The 20,202-nt window shown below is 35.5% G+C and overlaps 1 protein-coding gene across 2 annotated transcripts in view; it reads right to left on the reverse strand.

Moving 5' to 3' along the window:
- Positions 1-2,567: 2,567 nt before the first annotated feature.
- The window catches only part of EXOC2 (exocyst complex component 2), an 83,423-nt gene continuing 65,788 nt past the window's right edge, over positions 2,568-20,202 (reverse strand). For both annotated transcript variants that reach the window (XM_053466090.1, XM_053466091.1), the window contains exons 16-28: positions 19,243-19,364; positions 18,551-18,612; positions 15,901-15,981; positions 15,048-15,107; positions 14,720-14,781; positions 14,105-14,171; positions 12,058-12,174; positions 10,394-10,535; positions 5,753-5,808; positions 5,396-5,518; positions 4,519-4,580; positions 3,547-3,606; positions 2,568-3,047 (exon numbers count right to left, since the gene is read on the reverse strand). In XM_053466090.1, the coding sequence (XP_053322065.1) occupies positions 2,954-3,047; positions 3,547-3,606; positions 4,519-4,580; positions 5,396-5,518; positions 5,753-5,808; positions 10,394-10,535; positions 12,058-12,174; positions 14,105-14,171; positions 14,720-14,781; positions 15,048-15,107; positions 15,901-15,981; positions 18,551-18,612; positions 19,243-19,364 (1,108 nt within the window). In that variant the 3' untranslated portion in view covers positions 2,568-2,953. The remainder of the gene's footprint in view (positions 3,048-3,546; positions 3,607-4,518; positions 4,581-5,395; positions 5,519-5,752; positions 5,809-10,393; positions 10,536-12,057; positions 12,175-14,104; positions 14,172-14,719; positions 14,782-15,047; positions 15,108-15,900; positions 15,982-18,550; positions 18,613-19,242; positions 19,365-20,202) is intronic.

Raw genomic sequence — 20,202 nt, forward strand, 5'->3', positions numbered from 1 at the left:
TTTTGATAATCACTATTTGTACATGGGATTGTCTTAGAGTGCAGTGTATTTTGTTTTCTTATTTTCTTTTCATGAAGAAGGGGTGCCATTGACCCGTTTAGCTGATATAAGCTGTAGGAGTTGTGTGGCACATCTGTAACAATGTGGTTATTCCAAACACCCAAAGTGTTTTATTTTAAATTGTTGTATCTGTTGGTATTACACTTATTAATACTACTACTTTATCTGTGTGGTTCTTTTTTGAATTGATGGTTGCTCAACTTTTGGGTATTAAAGGGGGTCTGTCACTCAAAAACAACAAAACTAATTTGTAGCATGCCATTTGTTACATGTAACAATATTTGTAATAAAACCATTTACACATTCCCAATCTAGCCTACTGAGAAGATGATGTATCCAAGCATGATACATGCCTCTCTTTACTAATTGGCTGCTCATTTAACATGTTTTTAAATTCTATTTCATAATTTGTGCAAAAAATAGTTAACAATATGAACTACAGTACCACCTAAAATGTTCCAACATTAGAGGGTAGCAAGTGTTGCGGACCATTGTCCACTAGTAGGGATATCAGGCAGGTTTTTAAATGGACTATACTTTGCCTGTGAAAACCTTCATAACATATTTTGGATCAGTGTTATCGTCTCCATATCTACTCCCACCTCCATTCTGGGCTTATTTTTTTTACATAAAGCAGTCATTGCTGGCTTTGTTCCTTGCTTGTTTTTTATTTTCTCAGGTAATGGATCTCCTCTTTGTTGTTTGCACTCCCACATAGGTCTCCTTTTGCATTTTTGTTTATTCCATTATGTTACCTCCAATGCGTAGGCAAATAAAGGTTGCTGCTTCGACATTCCTTGGCATTTCTGCATTCACTGCATTCAGTGTTAGAGACATATAGGTTTAATGACAACAGATGAGAATTGTACATAATTCCCACTTTTTCATATACTGACAATATTTTATATTTTGATACTTGTATTATTTCAATGTAACATCAAGCTATTTGCAATAAATAAAGTTGAATATACAAACCCAATGTGTGTGGTTCTTTGGGACACTTATACATATTTCATTTACAAGTATGGATTGTCTACATTATAGCATTATCTTTCTACATAACATACTGCTCTGAATTGCCATATTACAGCGACACTAACAAAATGTATAAAAAGAATAATCAGAAATCCTGTATTCTCCATCCAGGCTCTAACTCTCCGTGCATCAGCCTGCTTTTATTTTTGCTTATGTTTGTCATTAGTAGTACGATTAAACTTGAACTCATAGCCATAGCCATCATGTGTAATATACACCATCAAAAGTATGTGGACAACTGACTATCACCTCGATATAGGCTTTTTTGGACATCCCATTCCAAAACCATAAGCATTAATATGGAGTTGCACCATCCCCCCACTTGGCTTTGGGAAAAAAAAATATTTTTTTTTAATTAGAAATATAATATTTCACCATTTTTAATCTATATAAAGCTACAACCACTTTAATGAACTGAAATTACTTAAAAAGACAAAAAGGGGGTAAAGTTCATAAAAGGCACTTGTAAAATGAAAAAAAAACAAGAGCATTGGGGAAATACCTTGTTGAAAAAATGAAAATGAAGCTAACACGTCATATGAGTAATAACTTGATTAGAGTTTCTCATTGTGCAACGAAAAGCTAGTTTGGTTAAACTACAAAGCTCCAGCTTTTCACTAGTGAAAGACTACAGAACATTTATAAATATCTAGCTACATATACATAAAATACACACTTTTCTATATAGGCAGTATTGACCGGAGGATAAACCTTTACTTCTTTTGTAAATGTACTGATCACTAGAGTAGTACTTAATGTCTGATCTAATCAGAATGGAATACAAAGACAGCTCCAGAATATGTGAACCTGAAACTTGCCTATTTCTTAGATTAGTCCTTCATAAAAGGCGACATGTTGCTCACTTCCTGCCACTTGCGTGTGGAGGGGCAATTAGTGTCAGAGAAGGTATGAGTGTCATGGCATTCATGTGTCTGGCAGTATCCATAACACAGAACTGGATCCTCATGCAAGGATATATATATATATATATATATATATATATATATATATACACACACACACACACTTAGGCTGCAAGCTCTAGAATCAGCATCCTCATCTTTTGTATGCATACCTACAGTAATCCAGTGTCCACATGTCCAATATTCTCATACAAGTGCACTTATTATACCACCCCTTTATTATACCCTAAGCCATAAAGCAGTAAGTGCATCTATAGAAATAAAAATATACATACACATATTCTTTCATTGTATTAACTCTAACGTGCTGAAGGCAATATGCAAGTGATGTGTCTTCACTGGGCTTCTTTAGGACACATGACTGATGCTGACATCACCAACAGGACTCCAACCTGGATCCTGCTAGTGTGCATCTGGTCAGCATGGGAAAAAATACCTTGTACAGCCCAGCTGTGTGTGGGGAATTTATGGCGCCTTCCCATAGCTATTCCTGGCTTCAAGTGCATATGAACCTTAAAGCTTTGATGTCTCTCATACTAGTCAAGAAAATGCTATGTTATTAACTTTATCTCGCCACTGTACAGGTACACAATTATAGAGCGCAGTGGGTCTCTACCTGCAGATGCTTAAATACTATAGCAGACGTCTGGGTTCTGGATTGACACGAGTGTTTAATAAAACAACTATGTAAAGACTGTACAGTGTGGATGTTTCAACCCCTGTACTTTGGTTTTCTAAACCAACAAAAATCAAAATGGTGCTATATTTTATTTATGTGCTGTTTATTAGCCCAAATATCATAATGCGTATACGAATCAGTTGATACATTTATCATATTTGTAACAGTGTAACTGTAGCAGGCATGTACGTGTTACTGAGCGATTTTTCTTAGGTGGGATTTAAACGTTGTGGTGTTGGATGGCTTTCTTAGTTCCTCAAGTCTTCATACTGACAGAGGAAGAAGGCTGGAAGCAGGTCAGCTGCAGGTGCATGCTACTTTTAAACTCATTCAGCAACTCCTCCAGTAACCTGTGGAGGGGAAAGCATTGTTATAACTATAGCCAACAACAGTGATTATACTAACTAGAGCTGGAAATATGACAAACCGTGACCAATTTAGGGACTGAGCACAGCATAGGGGAGTTAGAGTTTAGACCCTGAATAAGTCTAAACCCTTCTTAAAGAGTTATAGGCATTTTTTTGCTGCACTTATTTAACTTTATAACCAGAGATATTATTTTACATTTGCTTTTTCTATTAATAGAACTTGAAACCGTTGTTTATTAAACTCCAGAGTCTGTCCATCCAGGAGCCCTGGATCATGCTTTGGGCTTTAAACAATACTTCCAAATGTATATTTCAGTGCAGCAAATTCACTTTAATGCCAAAGTCAGCAACAACCAAATCCTTCTTTGTGGCTTTCCAGTCTCTCACTGATAGCGGTAACAGACTTGTAAGACTGTTTATAAAACATGCAGTATCTCAAGTTCAACAATCTAAGACCTCACAGTCTAAGACAATTACTCACTTTTTATCAGACCCGCTTGGAAGTTGCGGTAGAGCTTCCAGAGCTTGTTTGAAGCTGGACCTATGTTGCATCAGAGATGATCCAGATTAAACATTGGTACATATTTGTGCTGGAAAATCATTGTTCCCAGCATAACATTTTGATACTATGATGCTATATTTTTTTATTAGAACACAAAGCAATTACAATTTACTGTTATAACTGTTTATATATTGACTCTAAGTAGAAACCGGTGGTGGACAATGATTGTTTTAATCATCCTTTTAAACAAAAATGGAAATTTACAGCTCTTGTAACAAAACTGTTAAAAATAGCAGAATGGAAAGACAAACAAATGTTATTTCAACAAAAAGACTACACATCCATATACCTACTAATCTTTCTGAACAATAAGACTTTAATGACATTCCGTAATTATTCTATGTTTTCTGGTAATGATCACCTACATTCCCTGGTTTTAAACTGGAACCAACATGCTACTTCTACAACTGATAGAAATGGACAAATTGGAACAACTTCTCTTAATGTACATGATCTTTATTTTATGAGCTTTTATTTTACAGTACTGGATAATATATTAATATATGGTTATTGTCTGTGAATAATCTCCAGTAGTTCATGGATCTAATCTTATAGTTTTAGACTCTTCTGCATGACACATTTAGGTTACTTTTAATGTCTACACACCATATTCAGTATTTATGTAAACCCTCCAAGAAAATATTTTTAAGAGCAAAGATGTTCTTAAATAAACAACCTCTAATCTAGTGATATGAAAATGTCAGTGGAGGGCAAAGAATTAAAGGGAAAATATTTGGATTTTCTCAAATCACTTTAGACTATACTCAATAAGATCACAGGCAAGGTAACAATCATCATTTAAGAGTTTTATTACAATAAAAAGGTTAAAAGTGAAAAAGAGCATGAGCAAGTACAACTGAATGACTCAATGAAACGCAGAAGCGAACTTACTTGCTGTCATTAGTCAGATAAACTGCAACTGTATCCCTGAGAGCACAAATTTCAAGTCTTGCCTAGAAAAAGGAATACAAAACGAAAATAATAATAAAAAAGGTCTGAAATTAAATCCCGTTTCTGCTCAAAAACACTTCAGATATATATGCTTTTCTGGTTCATTTGGAAGACCACAGATATGCCTTTAGGTTTGTGATTTGGTTTGAAATGTAACTTTCTCCCGGTCATTTGATATTTAAAGGGATCCTGCAACCACCATTTTCACTTGATAAGATACATAATGCATTTGATAGCTGTGTGGTCCATGTCATGGTATCTATTTGCACGGGCATGTAAGATTCTGCAGAAATTCTCAAATACATTTGTCTCTTCCTGCACCCCTCAGCTATTTTCTGTTGAGTTAATTCAATGGTTCGCCTGTCTGTCATTGACTGGCTGCTTCAAACAGCCAATAAGTGACGAGAAATTTCAGACCACAAAGGACGATGGCAGCTACTGCAGCAGGGCTGCAACTTCAAGTAAATGCTTTTTTTTACCTTGCATTTTTTACCTTGCATTACCTTGAATTTGTTGCAGTCAAGTCTGTGGCTCATTTTAAAATAGCCTCAGATGTTAGAGGGAATCGTTAAATCTATTTTGTACACTCATGTGCAACACTTAACTATTAGTATTCAAACAAATGTATGGTCCTTATAGCCTAATAAAATAACTTGTCCTTTTATATAGTCTAATAAATGTGAATGAATCAGAAAGAGAGTTCATCTATAAATCCAACCTGATGTGTTAGGGTAAGGTGGCTTTTGGTTTGCTCTGCAAAATACATTTCTTGCGCATTTCTGTTACTTGATTCAAAAGTTGTTAATAAAGGACAGACCTGTAGTGCCCCGTTTCTGCTGAAGGAAGACACGCATTGCATGAGTCGGCTAAGTTCCTCACCCACAGCTTCCACGATCTTTGACATTACTCTGGGGACAAGTTCTTTTGAAATGGCAAATACCTGGAATTAACAAACCAGTGAGCTTTCTGATTACACAGAGGCTGATTTTTATCTTTCTAGGTGGCTGCACGGAATTAAACTTTAAAATAAAGAGAAATAAAACATAAAAACTGGAAAAAAAGATGTTTCATGCAAAAGCCACAAGCACTATGAACTTTATCTTTTCAATTCAATTCTTCAAGTCGTCACAAGCTATTTTATCAATTCATGAAATCATATAGAAAAACAGATTACCTCCGCATGCACAGCAATTATGTTTACCAGTGCCTCCTTCAAATAGTTTCTCACACCTGTATTCAAAAAAAAAAAAAAATGTATATATATAAATATATATATATATATATATATATATATGACAAATTAGTAATTTTAAATTTTTCTCAGTTAATGTCATCAAAATGTTCTAGGCTGAAAATGTATCTTTATCATAACATAAAACAAGTTATGAAACTCACAAACTACACTTATATATGGGTCTCTTTGAGAGCCATGTTGAAATATAAGGGAACTAAAATTATATAGCGAATCTTGTTTTTTTTATTTTTTTTATACTGAACGAGGTGAAACCATAAAACACTGCCATGACTAAGACAAAAGGGGCCTAATCACTAAAGAGAGAGCTGTGGTTTTAACTTCCTTATTCACTTTTAATTATGAAGTGTTAGCAATGGCAAGTTTCTCTAGCAAAAGGGGAGCTGGCCGTGTCTAATGTATGAAGGGGTGAAGAACGCTCACTGATTTAACTATGCATTATAGCAGAAGATGCTCATTGGGATTGCCCCTTTATACTGTATAGTGAAGTCAAAGAGCTGAAAGACAAACCCTCCAGACAACTCTCCCATCAGCAAATAGACCTCAAAGTCAAATGTTGGTTGAATTAGAACTGTTGTGGTACCGTGATAACATATTTTTAAAAATGATGTAGATGAATTATTACTGTTGAATATGCAATGAATAAGGTCTAATAGAATTAAGAAGGCAGATGTTCTGCTAGCACATATGAAGTTAAGCAGGAACTGCCTTTGAAATCTGCCTCGTCTTTGATTATGGTTAATGCCCAGGGCAGGGCTTTTTAGCTTGATCTCAGTGGTATTTTATATATTAGCAACAATAACATAAACTGTATGAGCTCGTGAGCCAATATATTATGAGTCTCTCCGTAGCACAGTTTATAATATGCAATGATGCATAAATCTATGTTTCATTTTATTTCTTTAATGTTATGATTAATATGATTTCATTTATTAATAAAAACTCCAGCCAGGCTGCTTCATTGTCTGCAAAAGTCACCCTTGTTAAAGGACAGGTTGTAAAAGGCAGTCAACCAGGTGACTAACCTAAAAATAAAAAAATGACCGTCTGTCAGAGACTGGGTCCATACAGACAACTGTAATGACCCAGAGTGCCCAAAGATGGTGTTCAGGAGTTATTGCTCCAGGGTGCCTGCAGGATATCACTTTGTTTTGTTCTGGACAACATCCCCTGTTATGTCCGGGCGCTGGTATGTGGCCACACAACCCTAGGTGCTCAACACCCTAGAGAGTGCAGTCGCCCTGCAACAGGCCCTGTCCAACTTCGCTTCTGCGCAATAACTCCTGAACACCATCTTTGGGCACTCTGGGTTATATTACAGTTGTCCTTCACTTTGCTATTACTTATGAAGGGTCAGTCCTGACATGCTTCTTCAGCAAGAAGGGCTGAGCTACCCCTGCATAATATATCATGTAAAGAGGCTTTAAAGAAATATCACTGATATAACTGCATTATACAGGGTCAGCTAAGTTCTTTCTGTAGCAGACATTATTTGTGGTTGGCCCTTCACATGTGTTGTGAAGTCAATGAGTTAAAGCCACAACTCTCCATCAAACTTCCCTGATAACTCTCCCAAAAGTAAATGCACTATGTTTTAGGTTGGAGATGGTAGGTCTGAATGATGCCTGGTGTACTGGGTAATGAGATATATTTGTACAAAGACAGCCAACACACTCAGCATGGGGTTCCAATACTCATGGCTTCTAGATACAAGGATCAAGTAATCTCCACTGATACTTGCTTATTAGAATATTTCACTTTGATTTCTATGTCCCCCAGGCATCTACTTTTAGCAGATCCTTTAAATACTCTCTTTCTTTGTATTATTTAAGCATTAGTTATGGTACCATTACATATGATAGTTTTTCATGTGTTGGGTCCTTAATTGCTACACAGTTATTAAAAATGTATGTATGTCTGAGCTGGGCAAATATAAACTCAAACTGTGTTACACAATAAGCTAAATTGTGAATCTCTTCACGTATAATTCCCCGACCTTTAAAAAATCGTGTGGTCACCTGCTGGTTGGATATATAAGATGCTGATTTGAACTACCTGGTGACTATGATGTCATATGTGTGAGAATTGTCCCCACCCACAGCTCTCGCCTACTTGTCTAGGTAAGAGGTACAACTCACTATTGGGATTTTCCCAGGAGGCCAGCAAAATTATCTGTTAAGAACAACTTCATTACTCAGAATTTTTTTTCCCAGTAAACCCTAATCAATCACCTATACAATAAGCAGAGAGGGAAGCTTGTATGCCTTATACAGTATAAAGAAAAGAAAAAAAAAACTATCTCACTAACTTTCCTTCCTTCTGCTCAATGTTTGCAAGACTGCTTGAAAAAAAGCAAAAAAAAAAAACACATTAAAACCCAGAAAGGAAACATAATGGCTGTGGCTAGGAAGTCTGACATCAAGCATTCTTTTTATCTCTTTGTTTTTTTTTTTTATTATATACCAACGTGAGCTTTTTAAACAAATGAGTGAGTTGTAAAAGATACAAGGATTCACAAATTAATCTCAATTACTGTGAGACCTTGTTATAATATACTGCTTAGGACTTTACATGGCATGCTTGTGAGCAGGGTAATCTTTTGGGTCTATTCACTAAGAGCTGTGGTTTCAACTCCTTGATTTCAATAATTCTATCACAGTTGTGGGATCCCTTTAAATTTTAATGGTGTCCCGTTTGCAAATGCATGGATCAATTCTGCAGGCTCCTCCCATATGTATGTGCCCCTTGGCCCATGCATGAGATGTGTTCAGCCACTTAGTTGGAGAGCTTTTCTGCCCCCGACTGGCTGCTTCTGATTAAAGTATCTTAGCACCCATATTGTGTAAAGCACAATAACAGTAAAAATATAAGAAAAATAATACAGAACTGGGCATTGCAGACCATACTGTGCACAGATGGCATGCAATGCTAATTAAATTTATAATTCTTACCTCTCCTACTTTAAAAGAGTGGTTTATTTACAAATGCCGTGGCACCTTTAGCTTGCAAAGTGAACTGGGTGCTACAATGCTAGCAAATATTTACCAGAATTATGAAACACTACTTGGGTAGTGAACTTCATTCATTATTTTCACCGACGTTATTATCTTTCAATAGCCAGAAGCTGGAAACACTTTTGGAACATGCCTACTTATTTAACCACAATTTCCTGTTTTCAACTTTTCAAATCTCCTATTGCTCAGAGCTAAAAATAGACACACATGATGTTATAAATAAAAAGGTGCTTTTTTGAGAGCGCTGATGATGGGTTAAGGAAGATGCTCATGCCTTTTCCAAAACACACATGTATAGCAGTTGTAAATTTATTGTAAAGCATGCAACATTTCAGAAGAGGGGAGAAAGTGATAGGAAATGAGTTCTGTCCACATAATGCACAAACAACAGAAAAAAAAAACAAAACAATGATCGTTACTTGCTTAGGAAAGTACTGCAGAGCATCTGATAATCTCTATCCATTATGTGTGAAAGTGGATATGACACATTAGAGAACAAAACTGAAAGGTAGTGATGTGTTACTGCTACAGGCTTGCAGTCTGTCTGAAACATGAATATTCCTTGATACAAAACCATTGAGTCAAGTAAAAAAAACAAACAAAACATCCAACTAGCCAACTAGTCACCAACTAGCCACATATGAACAGGAGAAAGGCCTGCCTTTTGTCATTTACAACCCCAAGCTCAATATGCGTTTTGCTTGCGAAGGTATGTATAGATCAATGATTTAAATAAAGCCAAGTGTGTGTTTTTCTCATTCTCATACAAACAAGCACGCTGAAAGTAGGGCTAGCGGTTCCAAAATAATAGCTCTAATACTGTGCCTTTTACTGTCAATGCCTAAACCAACAAAAAAAAATACAGATGTTTCCATGCACAGTACAAAGGCTTTCATCCCACCACTGGCAACTAAGCCAAAAAAATGTTAACACATTACTCTTAGACAAAGAATATACTATTTAATATGGTAGTAAGGTTTGCGCTTTGTATATGAAAATGGTGCAATAGTTCATTATGGACTTGATGTATAAGAGTATAATATGTATAAAAGTGACTCCCCCCCCCCCAAGTGTCTGAAGTTCCAGTTGCTGGAATTAAAATGTACGTGACACATACAAGGACACCAATTTAAGTTGCCATAGTCTGGTCCCTCCCTTTAAAAGCTGAAGGTCGGAAAGGGGTCTGATAAGTAACAGTTTTATTTTAAAAAGTAGACTAGGTCATACGTAGAATGGACTTCCAGAAGTCTTAAGAGAATGGTTTTGCAAACACACGTGCCTTAGGCCGACCAAAACATTCACTCAGGTTTAGACTATTGTAGAGAAGAGGTATAGTTCTGGGGCATTATTGCTAGGATTGTATTAAAATCATATTTGAAGATACTCAGGCCATTTAAAGGCAAAAGTGCATTTCCTTATCATGTGTGGTGCATATCTAATTGCAATTTACTGATTTGAAAATCTAGTATCATCGTAACATATCAAGAAATAATCTACTATGATTTTGCTGGGTGCTTTTGATACGTTCTACAGCAGGACAGTGGATTACCTGTGGGAGTCTGGCAATCTCTCCAGTCAAAATATCCAGCATAAATGCCTGGCTCCAAGGAGCCAACGATAGGATCAGTTTTAATCTCAATAAATGTTTCGAACAGCATTTGGTCCAGGTCCCTCAAAGAACCCGTGGAAGCCTGGAAAGATAAATAAAAGAAACATCATTTTTAAAATGCAAATGCTATGTCAGAAAACATATTTGCTTGCTGTGTTTGAGAACCAAAAAATGATGGCTCTTAAAACGTAGACTGAATTAAAGCTATATTTCGCCTCAAAACAAATGACACAGAAATAGTAGGAGATAATAAAATGAGGTTAACAGACATGGGAGAATATTAAAGAAACCAAGAAAGTTGTTACAAATCTCCGATTCTATGGGTGTCAGAGAAAAAGTAACAAAAAACCCAAAACAAAAGTGATCAAATTTAACATTTTATTCACACATTTTAGAACTACTTTTCAAAAGATTTATCACACTAAAATCTGATGACACTTTATGCTTGATATTTTCTCTATTATGTGCAAAAGAAGTTGTCATGAGCAACTCTTATTGTGTTCAATAAGGGAACTAATTTAAAGTGGATGGGGAGAGGGCATGGCCAAGAACCGTTTCCCCACTCGAAGGAAGAGAGAAGGGTAACCCAGAGAGAGACACAGGGAAGCAGTGCTTTCCAGGTCAAACCCAGAGAGTTCCCAGAAATACAAAACAAATATAATACTAGCGCTAATGACCTTGGGCTCACAAAAAAAAAAAATAGCGCTAATGAAAAGAATCAGGTAAAAACGATTCAAATTATAGATCATACAGAACAACAACAAATGATTAAAGAAAATCTGATAAAAACAAAATAAAGTGAACCGGCAATGGAAATTTTAGTTTGCTGATGACAGACAAACATTGACTGAAAATGGATAAGCATTACTAGAACTTTTCAGTATTTAGCACAGAATTTGCATTCTGAAAATAAATTTAGATTGAATTGTAAGCAAACTATGTATTTCTGGAAATACAGCAAATATGGCTACACAGCCTAAATCTGCCTCCGAATGAGAAGCAAATAAAAAAATAAATAGAAAAAATACAAAGTAATGGTCGCCCACTCTTTTTATTCTTTGAATCACACAAAAAAAACGTTATATAACTGATAAACAGGGAGGTAACATGGACTGCTTTTTTTTTTTTTGGTTAATGATAACATCTCATCAGTGAGATGCTGACATTGAAAAGCATTGTTCCAGAAACTCACATAAAAATCTGATTGCATTGGCCTGCATAGCTCTGGTTGTATACAATGTAATAATATGTTCTACAAGATAGGACAATGGCGTCTATGTGGGAGAAACAATATTCAAGCTATCTCCGACCTGGCTATCTCTGTACTGAACTGCAGTTTGACTGCAGGATGACGTAAAGTGCAAATGTTTGTGTCTTTACCTGTAATATCTGCTCCTATTTGAATCTAGAGTTCTTAAAATGGAAGGTGAAGGTGCCAAAAATATTGATATAAGCCCAATATTTCTACCCAAACAAGTGTTCATCAGGGTACAAAGACTGGCCTGCGTTGACATTTTTTATATCAGAGCCATTCCTTATAGGTTAATACAAATCCCGGAAAAACATTGTGATGGCATTATATACATGGACAGTGTATTTCTTACCTTAGTTATTTTCTCAATTCCTTGAAAGCCGTGCTTCTCAAAATGCTCAGCAATGTTTAGTAAGGTATGGCGCTCCAGATAGCGACAGTTGCTTAGAACAATTAATAGCCTTTTTTCCTGATAACATCAAAAGTATTACAGACTTCAGAAATAAGCGTGTGCAGAACAGGATGCTTTATAAATCAGTAAATAATAATTCCAAAAATTCTTACAACCGTAACACCAGTAGATTTGTCAATCAAGCTATGGGACCCAATCTCAAGTAATCTCTTACTAAACCCGCGCCACTCATTTTAGGTGCAAATAACATGGAGTAGTAACAAGAAGGGGCTTGATTAAAGATGGTGCCAACACTGGACCATGCACTTAAAGTTTCCATCTCACAACATATCAAAGTGGAATGCCTGGATAGGATACCATAGCCCTTAGGCAGAACTTTAGTGTGTGGTAAGGAGGTCATGTGGAAGCTGTGATTGAGCTCTGTGCTTTTGCAGACCTATACTATCCTAGCATTCTGCTTTGATGCATTGCAGCTCCTCTGATTTCCATAAGCAGTCATGATCCTTACTGCCTGCAAGGGCAGCACAGTGGGCCAGCTCAGTGGACCAGTGCCCGAAAATTGGAGGTATGTAAACCCTCACTTAAAATTACATATGATATGACCCAAGATAGAAATAGGATGCATAGGCCGTGTGTTCTAAATACTTTGAGACTTTGTAATTGAGCATGGGTACAGGTTGTGTGATATGGAGCCCTTAGGCTGCTATTCCTGGTTGCCTAGTAAAGGATCTGGGAAGCCTTCTCCCTGTCAGCACACCAATGAGGGCACCTGGTTGTGACCTTTAGGTTTCCATGGATCAGACAGCAGCCAGGTTACATGGGACTACTATTACAAGGTGTTACTGTCAAATTAACATTAAATGTTTAATTAAGGTTTGCCACACATTTATGCTTAAAAGGTCCTTAAAAGTACGAGGTGATAGGGGAAGCATACTACCCTCTGTTATAGGAAATGAGACCAGGTGAACGGCGATTCACTTAGTTCTGTATGTAAAGCTTTTCCGAATCCCACTTTTTTGTCTCCTCCCTTTGATATATACCACACAGCCACAAATGCGCAGGGTAAAATTGTGTTCTTTTCGGGGGATGCGTTGGATATTTACACTGCCAAAAAACTACAAATAAAAGTACAGAAGCTTTATCTGTTATTTTTTTGCAGTAGAGAGTTGAGTTGTGCGTGTTTCTGGAAAAGAACTGACTCGTCACTTCAAGCTCAATGATTAAACTCGATTGTTTTCGCCTCCCACCACTGAGCGAGTATGGGAAAGGGAGATCATTTACAGTCCAAGCTATGACCAAATTGCTTTCAACATATTGTAACAAATTTTGTGTAATATATAGTACATTTGCTGAGGTAAAAATATATAACAAGCAAATTAAGTCCTTAGTTTCATTGTGGCTCTATTTAAACCCACACGAAAACATCATTATAACCAGCCAGGTATGGAATATTGCCACAAATGAAGCATTTAACATGAACAAATGTACACCCATAAACCTAAAAAACTTAACTTTTTATTTTGGTAATACGGTTGAATGAATACGTTAGCTAATACAGTTCATTATAATGTCTAAAAACCAATATAGGAATTCTATGAATGAGAAATAGCCAATTTTAGGTTTTTCTTCCTAATTTAATAGGATGAAAGGTAAATTTTACTGACTGGCAAGCAATTGACTTTTGTATTAGAAAAAAGAAACCGTAAACAATTCTACGAAAGAAAGTGCTGTGTGATTCATAGCAAATTCTCATAAACTAACGCACCAATATTCTCTGCAATATCCAATTCTAAGAGAGGCCATATAACGGACAATATACTATGGTTAAAACAGCTCAATAAAGTGTTATAAAGGTTATATAGTTAATATATTTTAAACATACAAACGCTGGGGATTTTAAAGTCATACATCTGTGTTATTTTTTTATAATTATAGACTCATGCTGTGTTTTGCAAATTTCACTGAAGAAAGGAAAAACAATACTTACAGGTGATATGGTAAGGTCTTCATGGATACTCCCAAATAAATCAGGAGAGGAAACATCAAGTGAAATGCTTAAAGAAAAAAATATGTATAAATTAATAATTTGGGGATTTAGGAAGCCCAAAAATCTGTATTTGTTCAATTCGAGGTTGGGTGTGTGAATGATACCTGGCATCCAGCCCAGTGTATTTATGTAAAGTAATACTTGTTTAAGAAACAATAACTAATTTTACCCAAACTACAAAATTGGTAGCTACTTAAAATTGGTCCTGTATGCATTTGAATTCATTTATATTTTTAACTTTGCTAAAACAAATAATTGCTAAAATGATCATATGTTTGCATTCAACATATTTAAATTTAGGGATTCTCCAGAACTATATTTATAAAAAAGACGCTATTCACAACTTGCAAGTTACATTTTCTTAAATCAATGTTTAATGAAAGTTATATAAATTATATTTATTTCTACAGCACAATTCTCAATATAAATGTAATAGTTTGTCCGTACTAAACTGTTGAATCTGAATAGTGATACTTTTAAGCAAATCATTTGACCTAAAATATATGTGAAAAACGATTTCCATGGAAATGTGTCAGATCTGCTTGTAATACTTACTGCATTGTGTCCATATTACCCTCAGGTTTTGTGCTCAGGTTTTCTAGGCTGGCTATAAAGACCTATTAATGTAAAACAAAAATTGAAAAAATAGGTACGAAACAATAATTGATGTGCCTTTTTGGGGAATTTTGTTTTAGGGAAAAAGTGACAAAAGTGATTTTGTATTAGCATTTAAGTTATTGATTCATTTATTCAGAATATATGTGCACTAATAGATTCATTTGTAAATGGCTGATCCCGGCTGCAGGGGCAGCACCATTTGGAAAGAGTCGGCTGGTGTTGCAGTCTTTCATTTAGTTCTTTTGTTAAAGATAATTTGAAATACCTGAATAAGACGAATGCACAACTGGCACATGTCATCCTGTACTTTCTGTTGCTGAAAAATCTGTATTAACAAAAAAACCATAAAAGTAATGTTTTTAAACTACAGTTGCTATACAAATATACAGTCAGTTTGCCACTGCGGTAGTAAAGTGATGATAACTATATCGGAATTACCCCATTGCTTAAAATGGAAAATACCGGTTTATGATAAAATAGGTGTTACATCAATGCAAGTGTTAACCTATTCCATGGCACAGGAAGAGTTAACAAAGCACACCTAGCTATCTAAACACCTTACCATTCATTTCTCAGGAATTGTGGCCAGACCCTACTGTGAAACCAACAGCCTAAGAGTAACAGGATAGCTTTAAAGGGTACAGATATGTATAGGGATCAGGCATGGAGCTCACAGCGCATTACACTGTTATAATGTCCAAGATACGCATATGGGGTCAAACTAGACATCACACGTTTTATGGGCTGACAGCTTACAACGTCATGTAAACCACTAAGCGCATTTTTCAAAAAAAGTCCTAAAATCTGAGAGGGAACTATCAATTTATTTAATTTCAGGTTAAATAATTTAAAAAAAATTATTTTCTTTATGTGGAATTGTTGTCTTTTTCTAAACTAGGTTTTTAAATTACTAAAATATAGTTAAAAAGGTTTTCCATAGGTATAGTCAATGAGTGTTTCCTTAGATATGTTACAGATAATAATAATAATAATAATAATGCAAGTAATTTTATCACAAATCAATCTCTGATCCTAAAATACTCGATCTGCTTTGTTTGTGTTTAAATAATACAGTTATTTAAATAATTATTCCTAATTCCACCTATGAAGGCACTTACACTTGCTTCCCCAGGCTTGCATTCAATGACTGGCTTCAGGGATTGCAGGGAGTGAACAACACACTGCTCAAATAGCGTTGGCTGCAATAAAAACATAATAAAAAGATGAGCATTCAGATTTTATTCAGATGGAGCACTTCAGCACTCAAACAATGCAACATTTACAAGAATCAATGGCTGTTAGGCTGGTCGATTGTTGTGCGATTTGTACGGTGGGCTGGTCTCTGGAAACTGTATCAAATAAAGATAGTTCAAAGTATCTCACAAAAGATACAGTAAACTAGACCTACACAGAATTACTTATACAGTGGATGGCGACAGGGTCCACTACAGGAAAGTACCATATATATTATACATACAGTAAAGTCATTAGTACATATGGAGTCATACTTCACTAAATACTGGATGATTTCCATATGACATGCATGCTCATTCTTCTGTTTAATTACGTGACATTCTGATGAGGATTGTGAGTGCGTGCGCACGCAGGCAACCCTGTGGCCATAGTTGCCAGTTTTATCTCAACGCTGCCTTAGTGCAGGAGGAAATTTTAAATGAAACATCACTTTTCCCATATGCATATGCTAGCACAATGTAAAGGTTAGAGATTTCCCTCTACCAAGTAACACCTTGTCATTTTTCGATGACAGGTGGACTTTAATAAGTAATATTAACTAGAGATCATAGAAAAACTATACGCACTGTTAATAATAATAATAATAGTAATAGATGTATTCCTTGCAATAAGAAGAGCTGCTTTAAACAAGCCAATAAAGGCACATTCAAAGCAAAAATCTTGAAAAGGAATCCATTGCATGCACCTTTTACAGGCAGTTTAGTCACTGTTATGGTTTTCCAGAAGGCTCTGATGATTTATTTGAATGTGGTTATTTTACATACTATTCATGAGAAAGGTTTAAGAAATAGAAGTGTGTGTGTGTATATGTGATATATATATCTCTCTATATAAATATATAATAAAACACTCTAATTAACGGGCAATCTACTGTCTCTTGATAATTATCGACATAATTCCCCTAATAGTCTGTAGGTTTTGAAGTACAGAAATCAAAGCGACATAGATGATAAGCTTCAAAACAAGATAATGTTAAAACACTCATTTTTTATTTTGTTTTTTTACTGACTAGTTTTCCCCATAAAGGAAGTGGTTAAAACAGCTCAATGTGGAAGTCTGCGTTCTGATCACACCATTCAAGAACATGTGTGGATTGCAGTGTACAATGGCGGGTCGCTTTTCTATTACGTTTTTTCTCTTTCTAATTTGTTGGAGTCAAACACATATACATTTGGAGTCTATTCACTAAAGAAGGAGTTTGCAGGGGAGTAGAACATTTGGACTCCCTAATGTAACTATATCTTATGAATAGCAAACCCCATTGACCTTCTCCTGAAAGATGGGGTGAGCTGGCCCTGCTTTAATGTATAGCTAAATCAGAGAAGACCATTTTATGCAGGCCCTTTCTTACAGGAGAAGTTCAATGAGGTTTTCCCTTCAACTATGCATAGTAATATCATAAAGATGAAATGTCCAACTCTCCTCCTTAGTAAACAGACCCCACTCTACACCACATAAAACCTACCAAACATGAAAAGTACTTAAATCAAAACATAAAACAGGTGTTCTGGTGAATCACCCATCTCCTTCCATTTCCACTACTTATTTTTTTTTTGCCTGGGTAACTAAAATAATAGACCAGGGAGATGCAGTAGATCTAATAGCCGACCTAGATTTCAGCCTCGTAAATAAATTGCAGTGTTTGGCTTTGGATGTTAAAATAACTGAATGGATAAGGCAGTGGTTGAGTAACAAGAGATAGACGGTTGTTGTGTATATATATATATATATAGAGGAAGGTCTTGTTATTATTGGGTTACCCCGGGATTAGTGCTGGGACCCATACTATTTTATTACTAATATTAAGAAATGTCTTAATGGTAAGATATGTCTTTTTGCAGAAGATCTAGAGGTCTGTAAAAAGGTGGGGCAAGCCAAATGGCAAATTTATTTGCGTCAATTAGAGTGTAAGCTCATCACCTGTTGTCTCTGTAAGTCAAATTGTTATGATTTTATACTACATGTTTGTCCTGTCCACCCATTGTACAGTGCTATGGAATTTGATGGCGCTATATAAAACTACAAATAATAATAATAGTAAGGGTGGCAGCTGCAGTTTAATGTTGAGAAATGTAAAATAATGTACTTGGGACATAACAATCCCAAGGCAGACTATTGGAGGCACTGTTCTGTCAGTAATTCATGGTTTACTGAATAGATCTCCCAGGATCATTTTATGCATTGATGCTTTGGGGTACTCCCCATGGTTTCTTGAATTCTTTTATTGTGTTTGCCTATATTATCTCCAAAGGAGATCAATTTGAGGTATTTAATACAGATTTTGTAAAGTAGGATTTTTTTTCTATCATTTATATTGAAATCATGCTGTCTAGTTATTTAATCCGTTGACATATTTGTGTATTTCTATTATTCCTTTTTTTAATTTTACAGTTAAGTGTACATTCGAAGGTAATTCAATTTTCCTGAAGTGTTTCGGCACGATTTAGGCATGGGTAAGTATCATATAAATGATTCAAATTGCTTTAATAGTTTTAATAATTTAAGAGTACTTACCAATGAAGTTAACCCTTCATTATCAACAATCCAATCTTCCTTGTCAGCTAAGCGTTTAACTTCTGAAACAAGTCAATTAAAGTGAGATTACTCATGATGATCACAACACTGAACAAAGAAAATATATTGGAAAATGGCATTTTAATTACGATTCTTTGAGCCTTTTGCATCTGTAAGTCCAAAATGTTATGTTATGCAAAATAATGCCAATTGTTGTTTTGCAAATATAATATTTGGGCCTTTAACTTCAAATGACTGGCTGGGAGGAAATCATTTGTACTAGCGGGATGATAACCAAAGAAAAGTCATACTCCTTATCACACACTCAATGTGTGGTGACCCACAGGAAGTGAGTGGGTAGTAACCACTATCGCTAAAGTCTCAAAAACCTATTAAAATTGCATGCTTTAGGGAAAAGATGGGTCATGTAAATGTAGGAATTTCTATATACTTTTCAAGATATCACAATAGACACAAAAATGTTTATAAATTGGATTTCTTTTACAGAGATGCCCCATATTTTCCAGGGACACAGAGACTTAGCCCCCAGCTGCCAGAATGAGGTCAGAGGCTCACTGAACGAAAAAAGGTTCTGTATACTTGTACACAGGGACCCTGCGCTCAGCATTCATGTAACCATAAGATTAAGCAGTTTGTATACCATATTTTTTTCTTTCCCATGAAAACCTTACCTTCTGTAGTCTGCTTTAAAGTGACTATGACACAGTGTACTCTTAAATCCAAAATCATGTCCTGTATGGTTTGCAACAAATCATTGGGTATCTCAAGAGCAGTCAAGGACTCATAGCTAAGCCTGAGAAACAAAGAGAGAATGAAAGTCCTCATTCCTTCACAACGTTGCATTTGATTAATCAGTTAATTAAAATCACTTAAAACCCATAAATTGCCTTAATAAATTAGATAAAACAACTGGACACGGCTGCTAAGATCACAACCACCATGTGAACAACTGTATCTACAGATATGAATACAATAAATAAAAAAACTGCAGCTTATTATGTATTCAGTTAACATTATACAAACGAAAATATTAACTAAAACAATATTGTTATCGCCTTTTAATAGCTTAATACTCGACTGGTAGATTTTTATTTTGATGGTGGGGTTATTGTAATGATACTTAATAATAATAAAAAACAAATATTATTGCATGGTAGTATATAATATCATATACACAATATATTACAATATTATTGGCAGGTAAAAAATAAATATTATTAATTATTTCATTTATAATTAATTTATGTCTAATTATTGTGTTATGTGTTTGGCATATTTATTCAAATACTTTATTTTATGAATAAATGCCTGTGATTTTGGGATAGGTAGGGGTAGGTAACTGCTCCCCCAACATGAGAACAGAGGACTTTCACTTCATCATAGTGTCACATGAAAAGCTCAGGATGAATGATGGAGCTCAACAAGTTGTTTTTTCAGTTCTCCTGACCCATTGTACTCACTCTGTGAGTCAAGGAACCAGTAACTTGTAGGCACTGCTAGAAAAGGAGACGACGGAAGACACCAGAGATTTAAGATATGAGAGAGAAACCCTGCAGAACCAGAAACCTCAGCACTCAGGCTCTGTCACATCTGCTTATAGGCTTGTGAAATTGCAGCATCATGGGATATCA

Source organism: Spea bombifrons, chromosome 5 (assembly GCF_027358695.1).
Source record: "Spea bombifrons isolate aSpeBom1 chromosome 5, aSpeBom1.2.pri, whole genome shotgun sequence".
NCBI classification, from domain to species: Eukaryota; Metazoa; Chordata; class Amphibia; order Anura; family Pelobatidae; genus Spea; species Spea bombifrons.